At 39.1% G+C, this 14,847-nt stretch overlaps 1 protein-coding gene across 1 annotated transcript; it reads left to right on the forward strand.

The window, feature by feature from the left end:
* Window positions 1–537: 537 nt before the first annotated feature.
* LOC148153694 (glutamate dehydrogenase, mitochondrial-like) lies at window positions 538–4,192 on the forward strand. The gene is made up of 4 exons (XM_088016507.1): window positions 538–658; window positions 2,234–2,325; window positions 2,504–2,566; window positions 3,413–4,192. Exons 1-4 carry the CDS (start codon window positions 538–540, stop codon window positions 3,530–3,532), a joined length of 396 nt encoding a protein of 131 aa, XP_087872633.1. The 3' UTR covers window positions 3,533–4,192.
* Window positions 4,193–14,847: the final 10,655 nt, after the last annotated feature.

A 14,847-nucleotide genomic window follows, 5' to 3' on the forward strand; every position in this document is an offset into this window, starting at 1 on the left:
AAAACTAACTTACAGGTAACTTTTCAGCAGTTGTAGAAACTCATTTTAAGTAAATAATTACTTAATATTGATTAAAAAGTGTTAATTCCAGATAAATTTACTCATAATAAGACAATTTCCCCATAATAGCACTTTTTCATCAATATCAAGGAAATATTCACTTAAATTTCTACAACTGCAGAAAAGTTACTTGTAAGTTAGTTTTCTTATTTCAAGTATATTTCCACTAGACTTAAAATACTTTGTAAGATTGTGTTTTTGCAGTGATCCTCTTTTTCTTCTCAATCCTGTCAATTTTTGTCCTAAGAAAAACTTCCATAGTTGATGATACTGATGGGGAAAATTATGTAAAATACATATAATAAGCTGTGCAACTTGTTTATCTCTATCAATAAGTCAGTACACAGTTCACAGGAAAATTTTTATTGAACAGAAATCAAATCAAATTTTGAAGCACAGTTTTGGTTGCAGGAGACATTTTGTTCTCAACAAGTAGCAACGATCAGGACTACATGATGTTGTTCTTCCTTGCAGGACATGTACCTGAACGCTGGTGGTGTGACTGTGTCGTACTTCGAGTGGCTCAAGAATCTCAATCATGTCAGTTATGGGAGACTGACCTTCAAGTACGAGAGAGACTCAAACTACCACCTTCTCAGTGAGTACAAAACGCTCCGCAGTCCTAACATGACCTCCAGAATATGGTTTGGGGAAGAGGGTGAAGGGAAGGAAGGGTCAGGAGACGGAGAGAAACGATCTCAGAAACAATTGAATTAATCCTCTAAATGCGATTTTTTTTAAACCAATTAAAAAATTTTTTCCTTTTTGTCTTACAACCATGTATCACACACATCTGAGTTGTCGGATAAAACATAATGACACCTGCATCTGTGTCCCATTTGTAACAGATTTCTTCAGGTCCTTTTCCATATGTATTCTCTATGCATTCAAGCATCTTTCCAGGTTCTTTTGTGTAAAACATGTACTTGTCTTCCTGTCCATCTCTCTCAGAGACAAACAGAACCTCTGGGTTATCTCTCATTTGTTTTTCCCGTTCTGTTTTTCTACGCCATGCTGTTTCACCATTTTGAGTAAATCTTTGCGGCATCTGCATAAAAAAGAAAATCCAAAAGAGACGTATTAATAAAAATTTACTTAGGACGTTGACATGATAAAAAAACAATTGGGGTGAGATTTCTGTTAACATATTACGCATTTGGAGGGAAAGTTTACATTAAAAGCTGCCTTAAAAGGGATTTTATCTGTTTCTTATTTTTCATCAACTGATCCTTCAGACAGATCACAGTAAAAGTTAGTTTGTTTACCTCTTCGGCCATCTTTCACTGGTTTTATGCTTCAAACAGTAACTGGTGGTGAAAACAAACAGGCTGACTGGTGTACCAGTTGTTTCCTAAAAACACAGAATAACAACGGTTGTTAAATATTTTACTGCTGCTTCACTGGTCGTATGAAAAGTTCTGCTGTAAACACATCTTTATAATTTTCTGGCAAAATGTGAAGCATTTGTGTTATTTTTTTATTTCTTTAAAACAGAAGATGGTCTGTTTTGATCTGCACTTGTGTCATGAAGAAAAGAAATAAAAGTAATGATAATGTGATTAAAAAATGTGAAGGCAAATAGAAATCTTACCCGGTTTAGTGGCTGAGGCGGCACTGATGTGGTTCTGCTAGCAGCTTCCAACAGTGTTTGTGTTTCTTTCCTGCCTTTTCCTGCTTATTTATACCTTCTCTGTATTTCACAGCAGCCAATCATATAGGGGTAAATTTATTTTTCACTATGTGTGATGGAGAAGAATAAAATGTACTTTGTAGAACCAGTTTGCCTTGAACTTCCAGATTTAAAGTACCGACGTTTTGCTGATATGTTTTCGTTGAGAAGACAATGACTGTTATAAAAAAATGCAGTCCTGGGTTGGGTGGCCAGATGATCCACTGTGTGTTTCCGTCCTGCATTTTGATTCACATCTGTCATCCCAGAGATGAGTTTACCAACATTAGTATTGATTTTAGGTTTCAAAGTGAGCAATGTGGGACAAATGTTTCTACTGTGAAGCATGTGAGGTACTTTTCTGTTTTATTCAGGGATAAATGCTGCATCTTTGGCCATTTCTACCTTTTAGTCTTTGTTACATGTCTCCTTGTTATGAAAGCATCTTAAAAAGCTCTAAACGAATCCACACGTCTGTCTTCTTTCCCTGTTGCCTCCTTCCAGTGTCTGTGCAGGAGAGTCTAGAGAGGAAGTTTGGGAAGCAGGGAGGACCCATCCCCATCGTTCCCACCGCCAACTTCCAGGCCAGAATTGCTGTGAGTATCGTCTGCTCTCCTCAGCTAAAGCAAAATCGATACAAGATCTGTACCAGAAAGCACTGCCTCCAGAAAATAGCCACGTTTTCTACAGGATAAACATCATTCATTATGATGTTTTAGGTTTAGAAAACTGATGCATCTCCATGATTTGGTGTTTAATAATCCTCATTTGCAGGGCGCCTCGGAGAAGGACATTGTTCACTCTGGTCTGGCCTACACCATGGAGCGCTCCGCCCGGGTGAGTTTGGCACCAAGTTAGGAAGGCAGAAGTTATGAACTAAAAGCTGCTCAGTTAATGCACCAATTTAAAAAACAGTTTTTAAATTAAACGCTTTATTGCAGCTTCACATTGCAGTAAGATGTTTTTTCCTTCTTCCGGTATTTCTTTCCTCCTTCCTTTGTCTTTGTGTTTGTGTGTTTCTTTCCCACCTTGCACAAGAAGTACTAGTTGTAAATTTTTGGTGAATTTGAGTGTTTTCTGTTTTGAAATGAGTCCAAATGAGTGGAGGACTCTGGAGATTTGAGTCCGTTTCATTACTGTTAGGGGTGTCCAAACTTTTCGTCATGGCCCATGTGACGTTTATAAAAATAAATAAAAAAAAATTTGGTCACCATCTTTCAAAACACTTGCTTTATTTAACCACGTTTAATAAATTAAATAAAAGCTGATATGGTGCAGCAAAGTCTTTGTGTTAAACTTGACATTTCCCAGTATTAGAAAACTATATTGGTAATAATTTCACCGTGAATAAAATTAAAGTTTGCACCTGCATCCACCGGGACAGATCAGATTTATTTCCATCTTGAATTACAGTTGGGGCCACACAAAATCACTCAAAGGGCCACAAATGGTCCCCAAGCCGCACTTTGGACACCCCTGATTTATGAAGTAGAAATGTTCTAATGAATCATTTCTGCTGTTTCGCAGTACAAGAGAGCAACATTTCCAAATAAATTTTCTTTTCTGAAGCTGCTTATTAGTTGATTTTGCACTAATTAAATCAATAGAAACATTATATACTGTAGGCAATTCTGTTTTTCTCATTTTAAAAATAAATAAGTTTTCTATCATCTGCCTTTGCAGCAAATCATGCGCACAGCAAGCAAGTACAACCTGGGTCTGGACCTGCGGACGGCCGCCTACGTCAACGCCATCGAGAAGGTCTTCAAGGTCTACAACGAAGCTGGGCTGACCTTCACATAAACGCCAACCTGCACTGCTCTCCGTTCCTCCGCTCTCCCTGCTAGTCATCCCTCTCTCCGGCTCCCCTCTACCTCCTCAGACAGCCTTCTGAACATATCACCGTTTACCGCAGCTCCCCACACGCGCAGCCACAACCTCACAATTTCCTCTGCGATATCTGTGCAGCCGTCGACACGCCGCCCTGACCTCGGAGTTGGAGCAGACATCGGTGTTTGTGAAGAGAGAGAAGACTCTTTCCCTCCCTCTGCAGCCCTGTAGGTGTTTGTGTTGTGGCAGCCATGTTTCACGGCGCTCCTATCGTAGTAGCTGAATGCATGTGTAGCCGTTTCTGATGCCTTATTTCGGGATGAGGTGGCGCCTCGAAGGGAGCCGGCCACTTCAGTCTAACGTTGATTAAAAGGGATTTAGATTTAACTCCATGTGAATTAGTCGGATTAGTTGTTTTTAATCTTTCTGGTGAAAAGATTAGCGATTCTAAATTTCAAGGATTCAAGTGTCTTTACTGTCCTCTTCATATTTCTGCTTCCCTTGTTGCTTTAGCTTAACGCAGCTTCTCTAGACGCCGCCGGCCTCTAGAGAGGAGCAGAGGTTTGGCGAGCGCGTTGTGATCACCTTGTTAATTCTCGTCTGTTTAACCGTCCTATTGCTGCATTGAAACAAGTTTTTTTTTTGGAGGAAACTGCTTTTTATTTTTATTGTATTCAATTTTTTTTTCTTTTTTTGAAACGACAAATAAAATGTTCTTAAAAAGGCGAGTGATTTCTTTAAACTTCTTTACGACACCTTTACAGGAAATCGGCATAACGTGTACAAACGATGAGGTCTTCATGTGGATACTCTGATTTTTATCTAGGGGTGAATTGATAAATCAACCCAGATTTTCTTAATTTTAGGGGATTGAGGATCAGTCGATACATCTGAAGTCGATCTTATTGATCGTTGTCCTCTTTTGTTCTGCTGTGAGAGATTTTGACTGACAAACGCACCAAGTCATGTCGGCACGTTCAGTTAGTAACCCCTCTGTTGTCAACTCTGTGTCTTTCTTGCTATATTTAGCAACATTTCAGACAAATTGGGGAAAATCGGAATCAGCAGGTCAGACTTTTTAAAAATCTGTAATCGGTCAGAAAACTAGTTTTATCACAAAAGTTGGAAAATCCTCAAAGAAAAGGTCTAAGTCTGGAAAAAATATTTGATATTTCTACACTTTTATTCATTTTCCAGTTATCAAGAATCAAAAATTGGGATTTTTCTGAGTAAATTCCAAAAATCTGATTTTGGTGTGAGAAATGAGTTTCCCTCACAGTAGAATCCTTTTTATTGGTTTCTATTTCTTGGACACCAAAGCTGCTTGTGAAACCAAGTTGATCCAATGATGTTGCCTTTGATTCCCATTGACAGTTGTAGGCACTGTGTAAGATACTGATTGCACATAAGCTCTCCACATGACTCCACTTGAAATAATGTGCCTATCCCTTTACAGGAAACGATTACTCCAGAGTTACCAGTTTGCTGCATTTCTGCTTGCAGCTCCAAATTAAATTTACTTTAAGTCTGTTGACTTTATTATTCCTCCACAACAAATAAAGACATAAACACCATAGTTGGATTCAACAAAACCTTTTTTATTTTCACATTTACGGTTTATAAAATCAGCGAATTTGATGTGATGCCAACTTAAACACAGTGCGTGACTCAGGTTGGTTGTGTGTGTGTGTGTGTCGTGTTGGTTTGTGTTTCTTTTTCTCTGAAGTGTGTGTGTTTACATGGGTGTGTCATTCTGTAAGGAAACATGCAGTCGTCGGTTTCAGTTGACCTCAAAGTAAAACGTAAAAAAAAAGAAAATGCACACACACTCTTCTGGTTGAACCTCCTCTACTTGAACACACGTACACACACTCTTAAAGCGATGGCTGATGGCGTGATGCTCGGCGGCAGGGGAAGGGACTATCCGACCGGCCCAGACGGCAGAGAGGGAACACGTTCAGCGTAGATAACCACACAGAGCTTAGCTAAAAACGAAACATAAAGCCTTCATTCCTCTCCTTTTCATCAAACTGGACTCACTGGTACATCTGTGGTTTAGATGAACCCAGAAACTCAGCTGGATGTTTCCCGTAATTGCACGCAAACCGGTTTCCCAAAGCTCGACTCGCACACGAGGGGAAAAGATGAATATTTCTTTTTTTCTTTAATTTTTAGCATTTTCCGTTACGTATTTTCTGTTGAAACAAGCACATCTATGTCTAGAAGTGAGCATTTTTTCCTTCTTCTGCCAAAGGGATTTTAACACCAACCCGAAAATATCCTGACAAAAATGTAATTTGTCTGTAAAGGAGATTAACACAAAAAACCAGCCATCTTGCTACTAATATAACTGTTTAGTTGTTTTGTTTTAGCTTTGAAATAATTTTATTTTGCAGAAACAGTGGACAGATGTAATCTGCTATCTGATTCAGTGATAGGTTTTGTTTTTACTTATTGTTGCTTTTGGTGCATAGAATTTAAAATCCAATTGTTCATCATTGGTGCAAATTTGTAAGTGTTGAATCAAAAGGCAACTGGACTTCTTGTCTTTTCCAAGAATTTCTCACCCCTCATCCAAAAGGCTCCTTCAGTTCATTGGAAGCAGCTTTTATTGCCTTTACGTTGCAGCCAGAACAACCACACGACTTTCTGACCTGAACCTCCATCCGGGTCAAATATTTGGGTTGTTCTGGTCACGTTTCGGAGGCGGAGGGAGGGTTTATCTACACGAACACACAGGTGAGGCCGGGGAAGCAGAGGGGGCGCTACAGGCTGCAGGGGGGGTTAGGCGGTGAGGGGAAAGCCGAGGTGCGGCGTCTGGAAGAGTCTGTTCTGATTTTGGTTCCGAAAATTCACAAAAAAATATGCTGAACATCTGGAGTCGGGTACGGCGAGGCGAGGAAGGCGAGGGGCAGCTGGAGGGTCCGGAAGGAGACTAGTACCCCTAGAAATGAGAACAACGGATTTAGAGCAACACATGACTGCTAGAAATAAATTAATAACAGTGTTTGAAGCCTAAACACTGATTTTAACAAAGGTCGTCCTTATCGATGGTAGATGTCTTCAAAAATCAGACAGAATTGGTGCTAAAATTTTTGTTTGTGCTGCTATCATTTTAAAGATATCAAGAAATGTTTCCAGAGGTCATGAAAGGTCAACCAGCCGCCCCACCTTCAATAAGACAAAGTTGGTGTCAATCAACTCAACTACGTTTGTGCTGCTTTGGCTTTGAAGATGTATGTTAAAGTTTGAAGGTCATCTTGATTTAGTAAAAGTGTGTGTGTGTGTGGGGGGGGGCGTCTGGTTGACCTGTTGACCTTTAAACTTTCAAAGCCAAAGCAGCACAAACAAAAAAAATTGCTGCATAAAAACCAGCCCAATCAGTTGATTGCCACCAATTTTGATTTGCACAATGTGGGGCGGCTGGTTGACCTTGCATGACCTCTGGAAACATTTCTTAATATCTTTAAAATGAGAGCAGCACAAACAAAAATGTTGCTGCACAAACATTTAACAAAAAATTGTCTGATTTGAAGAATGTGTTTCTAGTGCAAATATCTTATTGCACTTCAAAACACACAAAACTAACTTACAGGTAACTTTTCAGCAGTTGTAGAAACTCATTTTAAGTAAATAATTACTTAATATTGATTAAAAAGTGTTAATTCCAGATAAATTTACTCATAATAAGACAATTTCCCCATAATAGCACTTTTTCATCAATATCAAGGAAATATTCACTTAAATTTCTACAACTGCAGAAAAGTTACTTGTAAGTTAGTTTTCTTATTTCAAGTATATTTCCACTAGACTTAAAATACTTTGTAAGATTGTGTTTTTGCAGTGATCCTCTTTTTCTTCTCAATCCTGTCAATTTTTGTCCTAAGAAAAACTTCCATAGTTGATGATACTGATGGGGAAAATTATGTAAAATACATATAATAAGCTGTGCAACTTGTTTATCTCTATCAATAAGTCAGTACACAGTTCACAGGAAAATTTTTATTGAACAGAAATCAAATCAAATTTTGAAGCACAGTTTTGGTTGCAGGAGACATTTTGTTCTCAACAAGTAGCAACGATCAGGACTACATGATGTTGTTCTTCCTTGCAGGACATGTACCTGAACGCTGGTGGTGTGACTGTGTCGTACTTCGAGTGGCTCAAGAATCTCAATCATGTCAGTTATGGGAGACTGACCTTCAAGTACGAGAGAGACTCAAACTACCACCTTCTCAGTGAGTACAAAACGCTCCGCAGTCCTAACATGACCTCCAGAATATGGTTTGGGGAAGAGGGTGAAGGGAAGGAAGGGTCAGGAGACGGAGAGAAACGATCTCAGAAACAATTGAATTAATCCTCTAAATGCGATTTTTTTTAAACCAATTAAAAAATTTTTTCCTTTTTGTCTTACAACCATGTATCACACACATCTGAGTTGTCGGATAAAACATAATGACACCTGCATCTGTGTCCCATTTGTAACAGATTTCTTCAGGTCCTTTTCCATATGTATTCTCTATGCATTCAAGCATCTTTCCAGGTTCTTTTGTGTAAAACATGTACTTGTCTTCCTGTCCATCTCTCTCAGAGACAAACAGAACCTCTGGGTTATCTCTCATTTGTTTTTCCCGTTCTGTTTTTCTACGCCATGCTGTTTCACCATTTTGAGTAAATCTTTGCGGCATCTGCATAAAAAAGAAAATCCAAAAGAGACGTATTAATAAAAATTTACTTAGGACGTTGACATGATAAAAAAACAATTGGGGTGAGATTTCTGTTAACATATTACGCATTTGGAGGGAAAGTTTACATTAAAAGCTGCCTTAAAAGGGATTTTATCTGTTTCTTATTTTTCATCAACTGATCCTTCAGACAGATCACAGTAAAAGTTAGTTTGTTTACCTCTTCGGCCATCTTTCACTGGTTTTATGCTTCAAACAGTAACTGGTGGTGAAAACAAACAGGCTGACTGGTGTACCAGTTGTTTCCTAAAAACACAGAATAACAACGGTTGTTAAATATTTTACTGCTGCTTCACTGGTCGTATGAAAAGTTCTGCTGTAAACACATCTTTATAATTTTCTGGCAAAATGTGAAGCATTTGTGTTATTTTTTTATTTCTTTAAAACAGAAGATGGTCTGTTTTGATCTGCACTTGTGTCATGAAGAAAAGAAATAAAAGTAATGATAATGTGATTAAAAAATGTGAAGGCAAATAGAAATCTTACCCGGTTTAGTGGCTGAGGCGGCACTGATGTGGTTCTGCTAGCAGCTTCCAACAGTGTTTGTGTTTCTTTCCTGCCTTTTCCTGCTTATTTATACCTTCTCTGTATTTCACAGCAGCCAATCATATAGGGGTAAATTTATTTTTCACTATGTGTGATGGAGAAGAATAAAATGTACTTTGTAGAACCAGTTTGCCTTGAACTTCCAGATTTAAAGTACCGACGTTTTGCTGATATGTTTTCGTTGAGAAGACAATGACTGTTATAAAAAAATGCAGTCCTGGGTTGGGTGGCCAGATGATCCACTGTGTGTTTCCGTCCTGCATTTTGATTCACATCTGTCATCCCAGAGATGAGTTTACCAACATTAGTATTGATTTTAGGTTTCAAAGTGAGCAATGTGGGACAAATGTTTCTACTGTGAAGCATGTGAGGTACTTTTCTGTTTTATTCAGGGATAAATGCTGCATCTTTGGCCATTTCTACCTTTTAGTCTTTGTTACATGTCTCCTTGTTATGAAAGCATCTTAAAAAGCTCTAAACGAATCCACACGTCTGTCTTCTTTCCCTGTTGCCTCCTTCCAGTGTCTGTGCAGGAGAGTCTAGAGAGGAAGTTTGGGAAGCAGGGAGGACCCATCCCCATCGTTCCCACCGCCGACTTCCAGGCCAGAATTGCTGTGAGTATCGTCTGCTCTCCTCAGCTAAAGCAAAATCGATACAAGATCTGTACCAGAAAGCACTGCCTCCAGAAAATAGCCACGTTTTCTACAGGATAAACATCATTCATTATGATGTTTTAGGTTTAGAAAACTGATGCATCTCCATGATTTGGTGTTTAATAATCCTCATTTGCAGGGCGCCTCGGAGAAGGACATTGTTCACTCTGGTCTGGCCTACACCATGGAGCGCTCCGCCCGGGTGAGTTTGGCACCAAGTTAGGAAGGCAGAAGTTATGAACTAAAAGCTGCTCAGTTAATGCACCAATTTAAAAAACAGTTTTTAAATTAAACGCTTTATTGCAGCTTCACATTGCAGTAAGATGTTTTTTCCTTCTTCCGGTATTTCTTTCCTCCTTCCTTTGTCTTTGTGTTTGTGTGTTTCTTTCCCACCTTGCACAAGAAGTACTAGTTGTAAATTTTTGGTGAATTTGAGTGTTTTCTGTTTTGAAATGAGTCCAAATGAGTGGAGGACTCTGGAGATTTGAGTCCGTTTCATTACTGTTAGGGGTGTCCAAACTTTTCGTCATGGCCCATGTGACGTTTATAAAAATAAATAAAAAAAAATTTGGTCACCATCTTTCAAAACACTTGCTTTATTTAACCACGTTTAATAAATTAAATAAAAGCTGATATGGTGCAGCAAAGTCTTTGTGTTAAACTTGACATTTCCCAGTATTAGAAAACTATATTGGTAATAATTTCACCGTGAATAAAATTAAAGTTTGCACCTGCATCCACCGGGACAGATCAGATTTATTTCCATCTTGAATTACAGTTGGGGCCACACAAAATCACTCAAAGGGCCACAAATGGTCCCCAAGCCGCACTTTGGACACCCCTGATTTATGAAGTAGAAATGTTCTAATGAATCATTTCTGCTGTTTCGCAGTACAAGAGAGCAACATTTCCAAATAAATTTTCTTTTCTGAAGCTGCTTATTAGTTGATTTTGCACTAATTAAATCAATAGAAACATTATATACTGTAGGCAATTCTGTTTTTCTCATTTTAAAAATAAATAAGTTTTCTATCATCTGCCTTTGCAGCAAATCATGCGCACAGCAAGCAAGTACAACCTGGGTCTGGACCTGCGGACGGCCGCCTACGTCAACGCCATCGAGAAGGTCTTCAAGGTCTACAACGAAGCTGGGCTGACCTTCACATAAACGCCAACCTGCACTGCTCTCCGTTCCTCCGCTCTCCCTGCTAGTCATCCCTCTCTCCGGCTCCCCTCTACCTCCTCAGACAGCCTTCTGAACATATCACCGTTTACCGCAGCTCCCCACACGCGCAGCCACAACCTCACAATTTCCTCTGCGATATCTGTGCAGCCGTCGACACGCCGCCCTGACCTCGGAGTTGGAGCAGACATCGGTGTTTGTGAAGAGAGAGAAGACTCTTTCCCTCCCTCTGCAGCCCTGTAGGTGTTTGTGTTGTGGCAGCCATGTTTCACGGCGCTCCTATCGTAGTAGCTGAATGCATGTGTAGCCGTTTCTGATGCCTTATTTCGGGATGAGGTGGCGCCTCGAAGGGAGCCGGCCACTTCAGTCTAACGTTGATTAAAAGGGATTTAGATTTAACTCCATGTGAATTAGTCGGATTAGTTGTTTTTAATCTTTCTGGTGAAAAGATTAGCGATTCTAAATTTCAAGGATTCAAGTGTCTTTACTGTCCTCTTCATATTTCTGCTTCCCTTGTTGCTTTAGCTTAACGCAGCTTCTCTAGACGCCGCCGGCCTCTAGAGAGGAGCAGAGGTTTGGCGAGCGCGTTGTGATCACCTTGTTAATTCTCGTCTGTTTAACCGTCCTATTGCTGCATTGAAACAAGTTTTTTTTTTGGAGGAAACTGCTTTTTATTTTTATTGTATTCAATTTTTTTTTTTTTTTTTGAAACGACAAATAAAATGTTCTTAAAAAGGCGAGTGATTTCTTTAAACTTCTTTACGACACCTTTACAGGAAATCGGCATAACGTGTACAAACGATGAGGTCTTCATGTGGATACTCTGATTTTTATCTAGGGGTGAATTGATAAATCAACCCAGATTTTCTTAATTTTAGGGGATTGAGGATCAGTCGATACATCTGAAGTCGATCTTATTGATCGTTGTCCTCTTTTGTTCTGCTGTGAGAGATTTTGACTGACAAACGCACCAAGTCATGTCGGCACGTTCAGTTAGTAACCCCTCTGTTGTCAACTCTGTGTCTTTCTTGCTATATTTAGCAACATTTCAGACAAATTGGGGAAAATCGGAATCAGCAGGTCAGACTTTTTAAAAATCTGTAATCGGTCAGAAAACTAGTTTTATCACAAAAGTTGGAAAATCCTCAAAGAAAAGGTCTAAGTCTGGAAAAAATATTTGATATTTCTACACTTTTATTCATTTTCCAGTTATCAAGAATCAAAAATTGGGATTTTTCTGAGTAAATTCCAAAAATCTGATTTTGGTGTGAGAAATGAGTTTCCCTCACAGTAGAATCCTTTTTATTGGTTTCTATTTCTTGGACACCAAAGCTGCTTGTGAAACCAAGTTGATCCAATGATGTTGCCTTTGATTCCCATTGACAGTTGTAGGCACTGTGTAAGATACTGATTGCACATAAGCTCTCCACATGACTCCACTTGAAATAATGTGCCTATCCCTTTACAGGAAACGATTACTCCAGAGTTACCAGTTTGCTGCATTTCTGCTTGCAGCTCCAAATTAAATTTACTTTAAGTCTGTTGACTTTATTATTCCTCCACAACAAATAAAGACATAAACACCATAGTTGGATTCAACAAAACCTTTTTTATTTTCACATTTACGGTTTATAAAATCAGCGAATTTGATGTGATGCCAACTTAAACACAGTGCGTGACTCAGGTTGGTTGTGTGTGTGTGTGTGTCGTGTTGGTTTGTGTTTCTTTTTCTCTGAAGTGTGTGTGTTTACATGGGTGTGTCATTCTGTAAGGAAACATGCAGTCGTCGGTTTCAGTTGACCTCAAAGTAAAACGTAAAAAAAAAGAAAATGCACACACACTCTTCTGGCTGAACCTCCTCTACTTGAACACACGTACACACACTCTTAAAGCGATGGCTGATGGCGTGATGCTCGGCGGCAGGGGAAGGGACTATCCGACCGGCCCAGACGGCAGAGAGGGAACACGTTCAGCGTAGATAACCACACAGAGCTTAGCTAAAAACGAAACATAAAGCCTTCATTCCTCTCCTTTTCATCAAACTGGACTCACTGGTACATCTGTGGTTTAGATGAACCCAGAAACTCAACTGGATGTTTCCCGTAATTGCACGCAAACCGGTTTCCCAAAGCTCGACTCGCACACGAGGGGAAAAGATGAATATTTCTTTTTTTCTTTAATTTTTAGCATTTTCCGTTACGTATTTTCTGTTGAAACAAGCACATCTATGTCTAGAAGTGAGCATTTTTTCCTTCTTCTGCCAAAGGGATTTTAACACCAACCCGAAAATATCCTGACAAAAATGTAATTTGTCTGTAAAGGAGATTAACACAAAAAACCAGCCATCTTGCTACTAATATAACTGTTTAGTTGTTTTGTTTTAGCTTTGAAATAATTTTATTTTGCAGAAACAGTGGACAGATGTAATCTGCTATCTGATTCAGTGATAGGTTTTGTTTTTACTTATTGTTGCTTTTGGTGCATAGAATTTAAAATCCAATTGTTCATCATTGGTGCAAATTTGTAAGTGTTGAATCAAAAGGCAACTGGACTTCTTGTCTTTTCCAAGAATTTCTCACCCCTCATCCAAAAGGCTCCTTCAGTTCATTGGAAGCAGCTTTTATTGCCTTTACGTTGCAGCCAGAACAACCACACGACTTTCTGACCTGAACCTCCATCCGGGTCAAATATTTGGGTTGTTCTGGTCACGTTTCGGAGGCGGAGGGAGGGTTTATCTACACGAACACACAGGTGAGGCCGGGGAAGCAGAGGGGGCGCTACAGGCTGCAGGGGGGGTTAGGCGGTGAGGGGAAAGCCGAGGTGCGGCGTCTGGAAGAGTCTGTTCTGATTTTGGTTCCGAAAATTCACAAAAAAATATGCTGAACATCTGGAGTCGGGTACGGCGAGGCGAGGAAGGCGAGGGGCAGCTGGAGGGTCCGGAAGGAGACTAGTACCCCTAGAAATGAGAACAACGGATTTAGAGCAACACATGACTGCTAGAAATAAATTAATAGCAGTGTTTGAAGCCTAAACACTGATTTTAACAAAGGTCGTCCTTATCGATGGTAGATGTCTTCAAAAATCAGACAGAATTGGTGCTAAAATTTTTGTTTGTGCTGCTATCATTTTAAAGATATCAAGAAATATTTCCAGAGGTCATGAAAGGTCAACCAGCCGCCCCACCTTCAATAAGACAAAGTTGGTGTCAATCAACTCAACTACGTTTGTGCTGCTTTGGCTTTGAAGATGTATGTTAAAGTTTGAAGGTCATCTTGATTTAGTAAAAGTGTGTGTGTGTGTGTGGGGGGGCGTCTGGTTGACCTGTTGACCTTTAAACTTTCAAAGCCAAAGCAGCACAAACAAAAAAAATTGCTGCATAAAAACCAGCCCAATCAGTTGATTGCCACCAATTTTGATTTGCACAATGTGGGGCGGCTGGTTGACCTTGCATGACCTCTGGAAACATTTCTTAATATCTTTAAAATGAGAGCAGCACAAACAAAAATGTTGCTGCACAAACATTTAACAAAAAATTGTCTGATTTGAAGAATGTGTTTCTAGTGCAAATATCTTATTGCACTTCAAAACACACAAAACTAACTTACAGGTAACTTTTCAGCAGTTGTAGAAACTCATTTTAAGTAAATAATTACTTAATATTGATTAAAAAGTGTTAATTCCAGATAAATTTACTCATAATAAGACAATTTCCCCATAATAGCACTTTTTCATCAATATCAAGGAAATATTCACTTAAATTTCTACAACTGCAGAAAAGTTACTTGTAAGTTAGTTTTCTTATTTCAAGTATATTTCCACTAGACTTAAAATACTTTGTAAGATTGTGTTTTTGCAGTGATCCTCTTTTTCTTCTCAATCCTGTCAATTTTTGTCCTAAGAAAAACTTCCATAGTTGATGATACTGATGGGGAAAATTATGTAAAATACATATAATAAGCTGTGCAACTTGTTTATCTCTATCAATAAGTCAGTACACAGTTCACAGGAAAATTTTTATTGAACAGAAATCAAATCAAATTTTGAAGCACAGTTTTGGTTGCAGGAGACATTTTGTTCTCAACAAGTAGCAACGATCAGGACTACATGATGTTGTTCTTCCTTGCAGGACATGTACCTGAACGCTGGTGGTGTGACTGTGTC

The sequence above is a fragment of the Poecilia mexicana genome, unplaced genomic scaffold (assembly GCF_051168715.1).
Source record: "Poecilia mexicana isolate PSO_F unplaced genomic scaffold, ASM5116871v1 scaffold_19, whole genome shotgun sequence".
Classification (NCBI taxonomy): Eukaryota; Metazoa; Chordata; class Actinopteri; order Cyprinodontiformes; family Poeciliidae; genus Poecilia; species Poecilia mexicana.

Excerpts from the sequence above, each read along its gene's own strand:
- LOC148153694 (XM_088016507.1), top strand. The coding sequence starts at position 538 with ATGTACCTGAACGCTGGTGGTGTGACTGTGTCGTACTTCGAGTGGCTC. Across the intron at positions 2,326-2,503 it reads ACTTCCAGGCCAGAATTGCT|GGCGCCTCGGAGAAGGACAT; the intron begins GTGAGTATCGTC and ends CCTCATTTGCAG. Across the intron at positions 2,567-3,412 it reads CCATGGAGCGCTCCGCCCGG|CAAATCATGCGCACAGCAAG; the intron begins GTGAGTTTGGCA and ends CTGCCTTTGCAG.